At 36.1% G+C, this 18,074-nt stretch overlaps 1 protein-coding gene across 2 annotated transcripts in view; it reads left to right on the forward strand.

Moving 5' to 3' along the window:
• SGCZ (sarcoglycan zeta) overlaps nucleotides 1-18,074 on the forward strand; it is a 542,868-nt gene that overhangs the window by 74,778 nt on the left and 450,016 nt on the right. For both annotated transcript variants that reach the window (XM_042982634.1, XM_042982633.1), the window contains exon 2: nucleotides 10,224-10,418. In XM_042982634.1, coding sequence (XP_042838568.1) covers nucleotides 10,224-10,418 — 195 coding nt within the window. The remainder of the gene's footprint in view (nucleotides 1-10,223; nucleotides 10,419-18,074) is intronic.

Below are 18,074 nucleotides of genomic sequence, written 5' to 3' on the forward strand. Positions count from 1 at the left end.
CGAGATGGTTCATAAACCCTGGTGCTTTCCAATCAATCAACAAGGCCACAGAGGCCATACTTTATCTTCTTAATGCTCGTTTTGTTTTTCTACGTGTTGTTAAAATACAAGTCAGTAACCCTTAATCTTTCTCTGATTCTCTTAGTATTCTTTAAACCATGGTTTCCTTATTGATTTAATTAGTGTGGGCTTTCCGCTTTCCCACCTAAAGCCCCCAGCTGTGTTTCTGGTGGTTTTCCTTCAAGATTTTCCTCTTTCTCCTGCTGTGTGTGGTGGTGCTTGCCAGTGGCCCCGTCATGCTTGTAAATCTTAATGTCATTGGTGCTCATGACTGTCTGTTGTTCTAGCTCTTAGTGTTGATGTATCTGTCAGTGAGCAAAAGACTTGTCAACCTCCTTCACAATTGTTTTAATGGCTAAGTTTTTATTATTATTGTTTATTATTATTAGCACATGAGGGGATCAGAGAAATGAGTTACTTCGGTGTTAGCAACCTAAATCTAAGTCTATGCTTCAAAAGCTGTGAATTGACTTTTCAGCCAATTAAATACGAAGAACTTTTCCTATACAAAAGCATATAATTTGGGGACGCATAAACTACGTCAACTAAGCTAGGGATGGCTATTGGGTCACTGAAAATTCTCTCTTTACATGTCCACATTTTTATTGAACTTTTATTCATCTGGGAATGTGTTTCTCTTTTAATGTCTGTTCAGGTTTCTTTTTTTTTTGTCAGGCTTGGCTAGAATGCTATTCTATTTCCTATCTCAAGAGGCAGCCCATTGGACTCAGATATCTTTCATCATTCTTGAAATTCAGTTGCTGGCTGCTTCTTTTCCAGGCTGTAAAAACTGACTACAGCATTTTCCATAAACCAACTGGAAAAAAAAAGCCATTTAAAATGGACATTTTTCTTAAATGGCAAAATTTAACTACCACCTTGTTGGAAAATGCCTTCGAGAATTAAGTGTCATAGACAGGGAGACATTTAAATTGCCATGGTAAGTGGACTTTACTGTATTGTTTTCAATCTCTCTCAACATTAGTAGCTGTTTAGAGACTCATTTTCTGGGAACAGAAAATAAAATGCCTTTCTGCTTTGTAAAATTCAAAACATATAATTTGAACACTTTAACCATTTTTATTTTTAAATGAGATTTCGATCATATCTTTGAAAATTAATTCCAATATAAATACTCATATAGTCCTTATGTAGGTAATCACTAGCTAAGGAGGTAGAAAATAAAGTATTAAAATGAGTATTTTTACCATTTAAAATAAAAATGGCACTTTAACATCCTACTTTCCTACTCCCATATTGCTCTTATACAAGTCAGTGTAATATTCATTTGAGAGCTGAGGAAACTGGGGCAGAGAAAGGCTAAGTGACTTGCCCTTGGATGCACAGAATAGAATGGCCAGGCTGGGATTGCAACTTGGCACATAAATCTGAGACTTCATTTAGTTGCTTGTCCCCCATCCCTTGTCTGAACAAATAACAGACAGTTGTAATGTTAAATCTAACATGATCAGCACTTAATGAACAGTGACACCAACATGATTTACCACTCCTCCTAGAATATAAGCTATTCCCATTGAGCAGGTTAAGAGGTTTTGGAACCAAGATTCAATTTTTATGGTTATATGACTCTTGATTATTGCTACTTAACTGTACCAAGTACCAGCTCCATAATCAGAAATTAAAAGAAATTTCCCAAATCATCCAGCTTACTTTCCAGGAGGCATTTGTTTTATGTTCATATTTCCTATAACAGGGAATACATGGGCCAGGGCTGAGCGGAAACTGGATGCTCATTTTACATTTTGATTTTAAGGAATCAAATTAGTGCGTGAGATAAATAAATAATTTGCTATTTCCTTCCAGTCTATGTGCTTACATCTCTGCATTATATCCAGTGTTTATGTGAGTAGTAGTATAAAACTGTCCAATATGATATTTAAAAAACAACTATATCAGATATAGTTCCAATGTAAATTTACACTTCCAATGTAAAACTGGGTTCTCTTTTGAGCTGTATCATCAGACTGACAATTTAGTGGCAGAATCTGGACTGGAGAAAAGAAATTCTCAATACTTGGACTTGAACTAACTTTCTAATGTCCTCAAGCATTTGTGCAGTTTGAGAGTCCTTTTTCTACTTTTGGTAAGACTCAGGTTTTAAAAAGCTTTGTTGCACAACTTACCTCCACGCTTCTCACTTCTTGAGGCCATTTTTAAGTTGTTCAAACTCCCTCCCTTTTAGCGTCCTGAGTATACAGACATGTAGTGGGGTCACCTGGTCATCTTTCAGACAATATTTCTCCCTTATAAAACATAAAACAGGGCGTTCCATTAATAGATTTTATTTCTACCCTTAATTTAACCAACACCAATTTAAAATAATTACCTTATGCATTGTACTCTCCCTTAACATCTTCTTTTCTTTCTCTGTTCTCATGAATATTAGCAGAGGTCACATTTTCTTTAGCCTTTCCTGTCTATCCAGTAAGATGCCATGTCTAACAGATGCCCTCCTGTTTCCACTCCCAGTTTTAGTAAATAAATAATAAAACCTCACTGAAAGAGGGCGAAGACTATTGTGGTCGGCAAGAACATGGTGGTACATACAAACATACATTCTAGGTCCCACACAGTGAAATCCATATGGAGCAAGTTTGTGGTCATGGAGCTTCTGCAGAAGTTTTCTGTGAAGGAAGGAAGCGGGTCTTTTTGCCACATGTCCCCAAGCCAGGTACCTGTGGACTTGAACCACAACACAGCCCCTTTCAGTTTCGCATATGCTGATGTGAGTCAGAATACTAGAGTAATAGGACCAAGAGTGATTCTCATGGGATTAGGCTAACTCTAACCTGTGTCTGTCACTTTCCGGAGCCTAGCTTGGCTCATCTTCTGTCATTGTCACTAGTTTTTCAATCGCCACCTCACTGAGAATGCACACACAGCTCATCTCTGGATCTCAGCTTTGTCCCCTCAACTATTGGCCCTATGTTAAATGTCCTCCTTTCTTGTCTGTTCTCTAGCTCATAACCTGTGTGTAAACTGGCCCTGGCCCCTGATTAATACTCCAACACTGGACTCCAGACTCTCATCTGAAATCCCTTTTCTTTGCTTTTCATTCCCCCCTCAAAAATGGTCTGAACTCACTTTCTCCACTTCCTCATTTTCGATCTTCTCCTTAGCTACTGTAATTAGGCCTTTGAATACTCAAGAGACCTCTTTTAACTCTCTTCCTAGATTTTCATCATTTTAGTTTCATGTCAGGAGTCACTTTCTTTGTGAGGCATTCTCTTTTCACTGCTAACATCTTTCTACCATTTTTAAAGGAGACTCCTCCAATATATCACCATGCCTATTATCTTCTTAGCATCTCTCACTATTTAATATTATATTACTTATATACCTATTATATTATTGTATTTCTCTTATTGTTATCTCCTTCTGTGAGGCAAGGGAATAATAGCAAATGGTCTCTGCTACTCTAGTTAATTTCTCTCACATTTCTAGCTGAGTAGACTTCACCAGAATTCCCCAGGGCTAGATTATTAGTGATGAACCATGGCTAGGTCAGTCCAGATTAATTGATTCTTGTCTAGATTTTTATTATGTGTTATTAAGTTTACTGAACAAAATAACCCTTTCTGTAAACCAGAGAAAATATTGGAGAGAAATATTGGAGAAAAATATTGAAAAATTCACAAAGTCTAATTGTATTTGCCAATGCATCTTTCATTTAACCTCATAAAATCATGCCAGACATTTTATTCGTATTATCAGGATTTTGAAAGTATTTTTCTTTGTAAATAAAGCACAAAGTCCAAATTTAAATAAGTCCTTTCCTGGATTTCAGGCCAACACAAGTAAATGCATTTACCTTAATGTGAATGCTGATAGCCGTCTTGATCCAAGAAGGCTGAAGACTTCTTTGGTATTAACTAAGGGAACACTGGGTCTTATAAGTTATTTGGTCCTAATAAATGCTTTGTAGACCTGGTATATAGTGTGAAAAACTAAGATGAAGAAGGTCCTAATTCCTTTAGGAAGCCAGGAATACTGTACAGAACCTTGAAAACCAAAATAATCGCAAAGAACATACTGCAAAGTACGATGTTGAATTCATATTGCACAGGAAAGTAGAGAGGACTTAGCCAGAGTGACACCTCAGTGAGGTGATGTTTCTTCTTAGGAAATCGTAATCATCTCTTTTTCTCTCTTAGGAAATCCATTTTGCTGATCTGAGAAAATAAGCATCTCTGCAAGTGTACGTTTGTTTGATAGATTACTTTAGAATGGTGATATCATTTAGGGAAACGATTTTCTATTTTGTTTGTAGAATTCTCAGAATGCCTAGGGAACCAAGATATTTCAGGATATTTTTAATCCTTGAAAATGGATCAACATTTACCATTTTGGACAAAGGCTGTAAACGTTTCAAATCTAGGATAGTTTGCTTAATCTCTCAGAGTACATTGTTTTTCTTCTTTGCTAGTACTACTACTTTAATGTAACGGCTACTGAAAGGTTTTGTGATCTTAAAAAAAAAAACACTTAGGTCTGTGAGGTTTAAGAAAAAATGAAGTGTTTTTTTTTTTTTAAACATTTATTCGTTTAATTTGGGAAAGAGACAGAGAGTGCCTGCGTGAGAGAGTGGAGGAGGGGCAGAGAGAAAGGGAGAGAGAGAATCCCAAGCAGGCTCTGTGCTGTCAGCTCAGAGCCCGATGCAGGGCTCAATCTCATGGACTCTGAGATCACGATCTGAACGAAAATGAATTTAGCCACCCAGGCACCACCCCAAAAATGAGTTTTTTTAAAGCAAACTCTATACTTGTCTTTTTGCAGCTTGGATACTCTAAAAAGTATTTTGTGATAAAGAAGATTTATAAAGTAATAGTGTTAATCTCATCTTTAAGAAAACAACATTGAATTTCTTGAGATGATGAAAATAGCTTTAATTAAATAACAGATTTTTATGTGTTCTTAACAACCTTTTCTCTCACCCTTTTGTTATTCCATTTGCTTTACAAAATAGTGGCTTTTGATATAGGTACAGAATTTCTATTGCTTTACCAAAAAAAAAAAAATGTTATTCTTGAAAGACCATTTCCTCTGTGATTTGTGTTTGTTTTGTTTCAGAGACTTAGCTAAGTTCTCACTTCTTTTCGAAGGCACATTAATCTCACCTTCTCACCTTCATGTCTAACTAGAATTTGTAGAAATAGAATATTCTAAGAAAGAACGTTGCTTTAATATGAGATGAAAAGCAATGCATGATCTAAGTAGTGATAGCATTTGTGCCTTTTCCCAGACAAGCTATACGAGGAGGTCTCCTGCTGGCCAGTCAGGCATAGCCAGGCTTGTGCTCTCTCCTGCTCTCTTCCTACATCTATGTGCTTCCTTTCCTTAGTCCCTTCCTTAGTCTTTCCTTCAGTGGTGGTGGTCCCTAGAGTTCCTTTCATCTTCTTCTTATAATACATTTTCTATTTTGTAGTCATAACTGTTGTTAGAACTATAAAATCTCCACCGCAATCCTTAGGGAAAGTAAATCCCCCTGGTCTGCTGTCATCTCTTATAACACTTACAGTACACAGCAGTAAATATGTTGTGTATCTCCCCTCTAAATAGGAATCTCAGTAAGGACTAAAGATTTTCACTAGTCTGAAGGAAACATGAAATATTAACCTCAATAAAAATGACAGTAAGCAAACAAGTAATTCTTTATATCATGAAATAATTTGCTCTTGATTATCTAGTATTACCACCTCTAATTCATTTAAAATTCTGATTTAACATATACAAGAATTTTTACTCTATGAATGATAGTACTCTACATTAAAAAAATAGAACAAAATAACACCGCATCAATATAATTTCTAGTTAGAGCTCTAAAGTAAAAAAAAAAATTGGGAAAAAACAAAAAAAATTGGATGTTAGCATTTATCAATATATGGTTCCACATTTTACTTAGAGTAGGATTGGTTCAATGAACACTAATACTTATACTCTTGTGGTACATATTTTCTATAACATATATAGGCACCCCTCAGATATATTGCAGGTTCTGTTCTAGACCACCACATAAAGCAAATATTTTTATAAAGTGAATCAAATAATTTTTTTTGGTTTCCCAGTGCATATAAAAGTTATGTTTAAACTATTATACTGTAGTCTATTAAGTGTGCACCAACATTATGTCTAAGAGAACAAGGTACGTACCCCAAGGAAAAAATACTTTATTGCTAAAATATGCTAAGCATCGTCTGAGCTTACAGTGAGTTGTGATCTTTTTGGTGGTGAAGAGTCATAGAGGTTGATGACTGCTGACTGCTCCTGGTGGTGGTTGGTGAAGGTTAGGGTAGCTGTGGCAGTTTGTTAAAATAAGACAACACTGAAGTTTGTTGCATCAGTTGACTCTTCCTTTCACAAATGATTTCTCTGTAGCATGCCATGCCGTTTGATAGCACTTTATCCGCAGTAAAACTTCTCTCACAATTGGAGTCAATCCTCACAAACCCTGCTGCTGCTTTATCAACTAAGTTTATGTAATAGTCTAACTCTTTTGTTGTCATTTCAATAATCTTCACAGCATCTTTACCAGGAATAGATTCCATCTCAGGAAACCACTTTCTTTGTTCATCCATAAGCATAAGAAGCAACCCCTCATTCGTTCAGGTTTGATCTTGAGATTGCCCCGATTCAGTCCCTGATCTAATCCTCGTTCTCTTGCTCTTTCCACCACATCTGCAGTTTCTTCCTCCACTGTAGTCGGGTACCTCTCAAAGTCATCCATGAGGGTTGGAAGCCACTTCTTCCAAGCTCCTGTTTATGTTGATATTTGGACCTCATCTCATGAATCGTGAATGTTCTTAATGGCATTTAGAATAGTGAATCCTTTCCGGGTTTTCATTTTATTTTGCCCAGATCCATCAGAAGAATCTCTGTCTACGGCACCTAGCCTTATGAAATGTATTTCTACCTGAAAGTCAGAATTACTCATTGATCCATGGACTGCATAATGGATCAGGCATGAAAACAACATTAATCTGGTTGTACCTCTTCATCAGAGCACTTGGATGACCAAGTGTATTGGCAGTGAGTAGTAATACTTTGAAAATAATCTTTTCGTGAGCAATAGTTCTCAACGGGGGTCTTAAAATAGTCACTAAACCATGTTGTAAACAGATACGCTACCCTCCAGGCTTTGTTGTTCAATTTGTAGAGCATTTGCAGAGTGGATTGAACATAATTCTTTAGGGCCCTAGGAATTTTGGAAGGGTACATGAGCACTGGTCTCAACTTGAAGTCTTCAGGCGCATTTGTCCCTGACAAGAGAGTCCTTTGAAGCTTTGGAAGGCAGGCTTTGACTTCTCCTTTAGATATAAAACTCCTAGTATCTTCTTGCAGTAGAAGCCTACTCCATCCCACTGAAAATTTTTTGTTGAGTGTAGCCTCCTTCATGACTTATCTTAGTTAGTTCTGGATAACGTGCTGCAGATTCTACGTCATCACTTGGCCTTTCACCTTGCAGGCTTTTGTGTTTGGAAATGGCTTTTGTATTTCTACCTCATGACCCAACCTCTGTTAGCTTCACCTTGTCTTCTGCAGGTTCCTCACCTCCCTCAGCCCTCGTAGAATTGAAGAGTTAGGGCCTTGCTCTGGGTTAGGCTTTGGCTTAAAGTAATGTTGTGGCTGGTTTGATTTTTTTTTGTCCAGACACTAAGACTTTCTCTATATCAACAGTAAGGCTATTTTGCTTTCTTATCCTCATGTGTTTGAGAGAGTGGCGCTTTCATTCCCTTCAAGAACTGTTTCTTTGTATTCACATCTTGGATAACTGTTTGGCCCAAGAAGACAAGGCTTTGTCACTCAACTTAATCATTTCTAGCTTTTGATTGAAAGTGAGACATGCAACTCTTCCTTTCACTTGAACACTTAGAGGTCATTGCAGGGTTTTTTGTGTGTTTGTTAAGTTTTTATTTAAATTCCAGTTAGCTAACATCCAGTGTAATATCAGTTTCGGGTCTATAATACAGTGATTCAACACTTCCATATAGTATCTGGTGTGCATCACAACAAATCATTGTAGGGTTTTTAATTGGCCTAATTTCATTATTGTTCTATCTCAGGTAAAAGGCAGGCCTGAGGAAAAGGAGACAGAGAGGGAATGGCCACTCGGTGGAACAGTCAAAACACACAGTTATCAATTAAGCCATCATCTTATACGGGTGTCGTTCATGGTGCCAAAACAATTATTAGTCACATCAGAATCACTGGGCATAGATCACTACAACAGATATAATAATGAAAGTTTGAAATATTGTGAGAATTACTAAAATGTAAGACACAGATTTAAAATGAACAAATGCTGTTGGAAAAAGTCACCGATTGACTTGCTTAACTCAGCATTGCCACAAATCTTCAATTTGTCAATAGCACAGAATCTGCAAAGCACAATACAGTGACGCACAATGCAATGAGATATAACTGTATTTTTTATATTACTTGACAGGTAATTATAATTCTTCTCTGATGCTGTTTTTATTTTGGTGTATTTATTCAGCATTATTTCCGTTGTAGTAATTGTTTAATGGACATACACAATAAGAGAATTCTGAAAAGACCTAAGGAGAAAAACACTAAACTAAAAAAACTTATTGCCTTAGAGAAAATTATATTTTATAAAAATTATTTTTTATCCCTCAGGTAATAAATATTTTATTCTAAAAATTGTATACCTAGTACATATTCTTTGAGTTTTCTTAACCATACTTCTTGGTTGTATCGGGCAGAAAATAACGGATTAGCATTTGAAAGAATTAACTTCAAACCTAAATTTATACATTACCAAGGAATACCACCTCCCCTTTTCCAGAATGGACTTCTGCATATATCAATATGTTATATAATATTATATAATTAGATAGTACAGTGTTGTGTTTTGTGTTTTTTAGAGATCAATTTTATTTTGAGAACTCATTGAAATACAACTAAAATAAATAACCAACAAAGTTCTAAGTAAAAGCACCAACCAAATAGCTAAATCTATATAATTCTAAATGAAAGTGTATTTTCTTCCCGTTGGTTCTTTCAAATGCACTTACATTTTACTAGAACATATACACTGAGCCACTGATACCCTGTATTTTTAGATAAAGGTACAGAAATGTCTTGAGATACAGTTGGTCTCTGTCTACCCCAAGAAACAGGTGACACTTATTCCAAGAGTAACTGGGATGTGCATTGAATTTTAGGTTATAGACACCAGGGAGTAGAGCTGCACCATCATCACTCTCCAGAGAAAAGGTTACTGTTAGAATTGGGCAAATCTGACTGAAAATAATATACATCTCAGAAATACCACAGCTAGTTGAACAGCTCTAAAATGCAGCATCAATGATGTGATAGGAGGCATTTTGTAAGATTTTAATCAATTTTAATTTAATTATTTAATTTTCAATACACAGCAATAGTTCTTTGAACACTTACTACCCATCTGTAGGTATGTTGTATCTTTTGGTTTAAAAAAAACAAAACAAAACAGTTTTTTAAGAGTCTCTTATGGTTTGGCTCCCTCCCTCTCTAACTTTTTTTTTTCCCTGCCCCTCCCCCCATGGTCTTATGTTAAGTTTCTCAGGATCCACATAAGAGTGAAAACATACGGTATCTGTCTTTCTATGTATGACTTATTTCACTTAGCATCATACTCTCCAGTTCCATCCACGTTGCTACAAAAGGTTGTATTTCATTCTTTCTCATTGCCACGTAGTACTCCATTGTGTTTATAAACCACAATTTCTTTATCCATTCATCATTTGATGGACATTTAGGCTTTTCCATAATTTGGCTATTGTTGAAGGTGCTGCCATAAACATTGGGGTACAAGTGCCCCTATGCATCAGCACTCCTGTATCCCTTGGGTAAATTCCTAGCAGTGCTCTTGCTCTTAAAAACTGAGAATAAACAGGGTTGATGGGGGGCGGGAGGGAAGGAAAGTGGGTGATGGGCATTGAGGAGGGCACCTGTTGGGATGGGCACTGGGTGTTGTATGGAAACCAATTTGACAATAAATTTCATATTAAAAAAATAAATGCTAGGAAACAAATAAGTAAATAAATAAGTAAATAAATAAATAAATAAATAAATAAAACCCATTGGTTTTAGTTTTGAATGTTTCTTTTCTTTCTTTTGTTCTTCTTCTTTTTTTTCAGATGACTCGAGAACAATACATACTAGCAACACAACAAAACAACCTGCCAAGGGCTGAGAATGCACAACTTTACCCAGTGGGGATTTATGGATGGCGAAAGAGGTGCTTATACTTCTTTGTCCTTCTGCTGTTGGTTACCATGATAGTTAACTTAGCCATGACAATATGGATATTGAAAGTGATGAATTTCACCGTGGTAAGTACCACCATGATTTTATACCTACTGCTTTTGATTCAAAGACGATACAGTGCTGTTATTTTTATTTTTTAATTGAAAGTTATTTTTCTTAATCTTTACAAGTATGTGTCTTGAAATTCCAAAGACTGTCATGTATTATTTTAAGACTACATTCAGTATGTATCCGTGACACATGTATATTACTATCTGCCATTTAAGTATGGGAAATTGAGATCATGAGATAGTACAGAACACCGATTCATTAGCAAGTTAGAAAACTTTCAACCTATAAGCTTGAACTATTGCTTGCTAAACCTGGTAATGTAGGAAATGAGTTGTTTAGAGATGATATTTGATATTAAAATTAATATTAAATATCACAAGTACCTTTAAAATACTTTGCACAGAGTTTTTACCTTCCTCCCTATGCTTTCTGTGTAACATACTGCATGATCAAATCTAAACTCTGGAATTTCTCCTGGGCCACATGGACCAATGTCTGTAATTGTCACCAGATGGTGATCTCATTTTTTGGAGCACAAGCATGGTAAATATAAAACCAGAAATTAAATCACTCTTTCATGAAAAGTAATAATATAAAATATATAACTCATTGATGAATTTTGCTTTAATTTATTGTATGTGTACAATAAAACAATGAGCATGACTTATCTGGGAAAAATTACTCACTTCAGGAAAGTCTAGTTGAGCTCACTTCATATTTTCTGGCTAAATTCTTAAATTTTTCGACTCTGCCTTTAAAGCTTTCTGCCTTTCCTTAAAGACTTCAGATATCTTCACATTGAAGCAGGTATCTTACACTTGCTGACCAGACTGCTGTTAATCCTTAGAACTCTGCGTCCTCAGGGGCAAGTATAAAGCTGGCTGTTTAACTTCACTGATCTTTGTGTACTGGGCTGTTGCTGCTGCTTTTCTTTTCTTTTCTTTTCTTTTCTTTTCTTTTCTTTTCTTTTCTTTTCTTTTCTTTTCTTTTCTTTTTTTTTTTAAACTCTACAGTGTATTGACTTAGCCAAAAGTAGTTTCTTTCTGAGTTCACTAACATACAATTCTAACTTGAAACAAAATCTTAAAAGGGAAAATGAGCCCAGCATCTGTCCATAGTGTAGGATACTGCAGTTGTGTGCAAAGACCCTGGGAAAGCAGGTGGCCTAGCCTTCCAGAGAGGAAAAACTATAACTGTACAAATCATGACAGAAGAGCATATGTTCACGGAGTAAAATGAGCTGAGCAAGGGTTCCATTTCTCTGATACGGTGCAAATTTTGAAGGGTATTCATCAAAAAGAAAAAAAAAAAAAGAAAAAAAAAAAAGAAAGGCAAAAGTTGAGCAGAACTCAGTATGTTCCAGGATTAGAGAAAATGACTATATCCTAGCGATGGACATGTGTTCAGGGTCACTGATCAAGGTCTGTGAGTCTGTGGGTGGCTAAAGGTGGAACTGGGGGCTACTAGACAAATTATTTCTTTAAGAGACTCTGTTAATACATCTGAACTGTTCCTTTGTCCCAAGAGTTGGCTCAGTGTCCCCCACCCCCACAATTGGGAATATTTTGGCATAGATTATACCAATTCTGCTCCTATTCTTTTTGTTCTGAGTTCTGCTCCTGCCTCCCTTACCAATGTCCGTGCTCCGTTAATGATTCCTTTACCACATATCAGGGGCAATGTGTATAACTCTGAAGATTCTTTTATGTGTTTTTGACTATCAGCCAAATTAGCAGTTGCTGACAGCAATTTCTTAAACTAATTTTTCTTAACAAAACAAAACAAAGAAAAATCACTTTGAAAGAAATAAAGACTATAACTTTCTCCAAGATTTGAAATTTCAAACATTTGATCATCTCTTCCAATGAGCATCTTTCTAAAACTCATGAAAGTTGTGATCAACTCTCTCACTTCAGGAGTCTTGTTTCTATCCAGTAACCAGGCCATGGGAGCTTTCAGATTCAGGCCCTGTATATTTCTCAAGCATATTTAAATTAATTAAGAAAATAAACTTAAATGCATAATTACATGGCTGCATGGATCAGGCTCCCAATACCTTGCCTCATGCTGAGGTCAAAGCTGGATAAGCCATTCAAGGGAAATAATTGAAACAATCACCTTTGTCCTCAGGATCCCTGCCGGCCTCAGGGTTTCTGTCACCTGTGGTGCTATCTAATTTGAACCTCAGCTGGCCAATATGTATGTCAACATATTCCTGGGGATAATGAAAAGGAGTTTATTTTCATAAGAGTTTTGGTATTTATTTATTTATTTATTTGTTTGTTTATTTATTTATTTATTTATGGATCTTTCTCTTTCTTTCTTTCTTTCTTTCTTTCTTTCTTTCTTTCTTTCTTTCCACAATGTTATTTTTTTAATAATCAAAATAGAAGGCTATGTGTTCTTCAGGCTCGGAAGCTATTTCTATGTAAGTGACATAATTCATGTAAGTGAAACATGAAGTAATTATTGAGTCAAGATAATCTCTGTAAGGTAATATATTCTACATCTCAGTGTAGTAATTCATGATTGTCTAGTGAAATTCTGCATTACTTAAATAGTTGCTGAGTTTAGCAGTTCTGAATACTGCACACCAGATTAAGTTGTATGAATTTGAAAAGTGAAATAATTTGTAATCCTCTTATATTAGAGCAGTAACAAAATCAATTTTATGTTTTCACTGGTACATTATGATTGTATCTATCTCTAGAGTGAATACCTGACACCATTTGCCATACTATTATCGTAAGAAGTAGTAAATGATGTGTAAATTTATTTGGGGTGTATTACTGATTTACACAAAATGTATTTCTCTTTCTTTATAACTGTTTCCATACAATCCATGGAAATATGTGGCTGTTAACATCTTTTATTTCAGCAGATGGGGCACGTTATTGTTACCAAAATGTTGTGGTTTGTTTTGTCTTGTTTTGTTTTTGCACAGCAAGGGTAGCTGCCAATCTGTTTTATGATGTTTCATGGAGTCTATCATTCTGACTAATATTATGCATGATCTGTATGGTTGATATGACCTTATTCTGTTTCTTATTTTGTGGAAAATAAGATCACACAGCTGCTAAGATACCCAGGTGCAGAGAATCAAGAAAACGGAAATTAGTTTATACTACAGGGTGAAAGGCTTAGGATAGATAAACACCACAATTTCCTGTCTGTGAGAGTTGGTAAATGTAGGAATGACTTGTAGAAGGAGATTGTGAAACTTCATTCTCTCAAGATCAGTATAACCCAATTACGTGTTTTTGTTGTTGTTGTTGGTTGGTTGGTATAATAGCTATGTGGTTCAATATAAATGGACTAGTTTAGAAGATCTGTCGAATCTAGGCATCCTGATAAGGCAATATTCTTTTCTTGGCTCAAGTGCTCATCCTAAGTAAGTTTGTTCTGTATTTGAAAATTGAAAATTGATATAATAATATTCATTTTAATCACGAGTACCAAGTAAATGTTGGTGGCCTCATTTGCAACTTCATTTGATTGGCTATGTTAACTAGCCATCAAAGGAAGAATGGGAAAATAAATGCCGTTTATTAAGCAAAGAGGGTGAGGAAAGTCATCAATGTTGTGACTGAGAGGTCATGAATGCCCAGATATGGGTAATAATTGGAACAATCAATCAATTGAACAATTTGGGAAAAAAAATGTTAGAAACTTGTGATCAGTGTGATGAATATTAGTTTAAAGGACATCCCACAAGACGTAGGGCTGGGTATCATAATCTTTTAGGATTAAAAAGGAACTGAGAGATTTTTAGTTCAGCCATCCACACACTACTAGAGGTCACTCTGTATATTCCCTCAATTTGGTCACACAAATTGAGGGAACCCTCAATTGGATAAACCCTCCTTTGGATAAACCCACCTTTGGATAAAAACCCTCCTTTGCTTAAACCCTCCTTTGGATAAAAAGACCATCGCATTAAATCACTGGGTAGTTGTACTGCTATTTAACATCTTGATATTTTGTTGCAGTCTCTCATATATTACTCCAATCATGGGATACTAGTTCTGTTCTTTCAAACTGACATGAATTTATTATTTTATCCAGACCACAGTTTGTTCTAATACACACACACACACATACGTATGTTCTTACGCAAACACACACCTATGTATATATACATATACAAATTCACATACAGTATGCACATACATAAACTTAACATAGTCACATCTAGCATATATATTGTATGTAGATAAATATTCTAGATCTTTATTAAAATAGATATACATTCTCTATGTAATATATATATATTTCTTTTAATATCTAAACATCAGAATAAGATAAGAGAAATTCTTTTTTTATTTTTATTTAAAATTTTTTTTAATGTTTATTTATTTTTGAGAGAGAGACAGAGCATGAGTTGGGGAGGGGCAGAGAGAAAGGGAGACACAGAATCTGAAGCCGTTTTCCGGCTCTGAGCTGTCAGCACAGAGCCCGACATGGAGCTTGAACCCACCAATCATGAGATCATGACTTGAGCCAAAGTCAGAGGCTTAACCTACTGAGCCACCCAGGCACCCCTAAGTAAGAGAAATTCTTATGCAGTCACTTTGTCTTCTTTAGTTGCCATTTGCCTTTATTTCAAATATTATCTCTACTACATTATTATCATTATATGTTTCTAAGACTATTAACATTTTTAAGATATCTTTCTGTTTATGACCATTGACCAGAGAGTTACTGATATATTTTATCATACTTTCTTTTCTTTTAGTGTACCTTTCTAAAGTTAAGAGACAGTACACATATCACTGTATTCGGTTTTCTGCTCTCCTACTGGTTTTACAGCTAAAAACTCTAAAAGATAGTTTTGGGAAGTGTGAAATAACACACATTTGCTAAGTATGCAGTCCTGTGCTCTACTACGTTGGTAAATGAAGTGTCACATATTCCCATCTCACTCGTGTGACTATTCTTTTGTTTTTTGTTTTCGCTTTTGTTTTTTTTTTTTTTTACCTTCGTCATTAACCCAGTGGCATGTCATCCATAGCCATTATTGATTGACCTAAGATGGCTAAAGTACATTTGCAGTACGCTATCATTTGTTAGTGTGTCCATCACCAGACTTGTTACTCCACAGTTTTCTTCATTTTACTCTTCAATGGAACCATGAGGTCAGAATAAACGTTTCTATCATTGTATATCTAGCCAGTTCTTATATTTATCAAAGCTGTGTCCCCACACCAAATGTATTTTATTTCTTACCCAGAATCTATGGACATATACAGGGTGTGTGGGAAGCTTCAGTATGAAATATGAAATTGATGTTTCATTGCTTTTTTCTTCTCTCCTTACCATGCTTATCACAGATTGTTTCTCTGTATATGACTATGTTCATTGTCTGTTTTTACTTCCCCACGGATAGAATATAAGCTTCATAGAGCTCAGGGTTTTTGACCCTTTTTACATTCTTGTATTCCCAAGTCAGAGGACAGTGCCTGACAGATAATTAGCTCTTAATACGTTTTTGTGGAATAAATATCTGTCTTCAACATTACCTGCATTGAAAGCTAGTTAACTCTTCACTTCACTATGATTTGTGCCCTTTCAAAAACATGCTCTAGCTGGGATGAATTGATAAAAAGACTATGAGTTGTCCTACGTGTCTTTGTTGCTGTTTCAGTTCTCATAAGCACACGATATGGTTCCGTGGACTGTAGAGGGGTTTTTATTAACATCTACATTGAAAAAGCAGTTTTGTGTTCTGAACACCAAGTTTAATAATTCCCTGAAGCCCCTGCATTTAAACCCAAACATTTGAGGGGCGCCTGGGTGGCGCAGTCGGTTAAGCGTCCGACTTCAGCCAGGTCACGATCTCGCGGTCTGTGAGTTCGAGCCCCGCGTCAGGCTCTGGGCTGATGGCTCGGAGCCTGGAGAATGTTTCTGATTCTGTGCCTCCCTCTCTCTCTGCCCCTCCCCCGTTCATGCTCTGTCTCTCTCTGTCCCAAAAATAAAAATAAAAAAAACAAAACAAACAAACAAAAAAAAAAACGTTGAAAAAAAAAAAAAAAAGAATAAACCCAAACATTTGAGGGAGACAGGACCAATCTTGATTATCCGTATCGGTAGTACAGAGAATTGCCATTATTAACACTTTATTTATTATGAAATATTTTATCCTACAAAAGAATATACATATAATGTATATTTGAACCATTAATAATAATAGCATTAGCAATAATAATAAAATGAACACCTGTGCCACCATCACCCAACAGGAACAATAAATCCCTAACTATGTCTAGAAAGAACTATGACCCTGAGTGTTTTTCTTGCTTTTATTTAGTTTCATGTATGTATATGTGCATATAAACCTCACACTGTATGCTGTTTTACCTTAACAATATGCTTGCGAGATTTATCTCTGTTCGTGTATGTAACTGCAATGTACTTATTACTGCTGAAGATTTCACTGAATGAACATACCTTATTTATTTTATTTATAAATCCTCTTTTTGAGTTGTTTTCAGTGATTTTGGTTATTTAATTTGTTCTCACAAACAATGATCCTCTGAACATTCTTATATATTGATAATTGTGGTTGCTCACATACACGAGTTTTTCTATAGGTTCTAGAGTCTTGAGTGTGTGTCTATAAATACTGACTTTTAAATCATTTTTCCCCAAAGGGATTGAATCAGTTTGTATTACCACCAGCACCCTGTAAGGGTTTCTTTTGTTTTCCTCTCCTCTTAGCAGAGATGTGCCAGCTAAATTGCTACTGCTTAAGCTACAAATCTGACACCCAACTACCTGATAAAGATCCTCCTTATTTACTGGTTTGTTTAGGGGTCCCTTCCTGACAGATTTATTCCTGTATCTTTTTTTATTCGTGTATCTTATCTCTGTGATAGTACTTACTATGTTGCATTAGATATATAATCATGGTTCATCTCAATATAGACTCTTTCCTTTTACCAATTTTCCCCAAGTCCTGATGCAGGCAGGCTGGGTCCAAGAACCCAGGAGAGGGTCCCACAGGATCAACCAAGAAGATTGTTGGCTTCACGCAGGATAGAAATCAAACGTGAGCTAGAGAAACTGAAAACAGAGTTTATTGAACAGCATGAATGATAGGTAGAGATTAGCAGAGAGAGTGTCCGGGAGACTGGAAAAGGAGAAAGGAATGAGTCTCATTAGTGCTCGGGGCCAGAGGTTTGTATTAGAAAAGGGTCTAGGGTACCTGCTCCCCCAGGAGTGTAGGATAGGGTCCAATCAAAGGTGAGTGTCAGGTAAATAGGTACTATTCCACAAATTACCAAAGGTGGAAGTAGTGATGCCAGCATCAGCCCAGATTTGTCTGCCTCGTCTTAGATGTTATCAGGTGTTTGGGGCCTAGGACAAAACCCAGAGAATGATTAACTTTTTTGCTTCCCCCTTGAAGTGGGAACATAGTTTCTTTGGCTTAGAGACAAAATATGGAACATGGGTAATGGGCCTACCAGAAACACAGCAGAGACAGAGCCTTTGGAAAAGGCTTCATCTTCCCTCTTTTGGTGCCAATAATGCGGGGATTCCTCAAAAAGCGGAGCTGGTTTTATATTGTCTTATTTATCTTGGTAGCATGGCCAGGCACCTACCAGGTGGTGATACACTATTTTTGGTTGACTTTTTGTAACTTTAAAAAGTCGAGATTCACTTTGAGTAGA

Source organism: Panthera tigris, chromosome B1 (genome assembly GCF_018350195.1).
Source record: "Panthera tigris isolate Pti1 chromosome B1, P.tigris_Pti1_mat1.1, whole genome shotgun sequence".
NCBI lineage: Eukaryota > Metazoa > Chordata > Mammalia > Carnivora > Felidae > Panthera > Panthera tigris.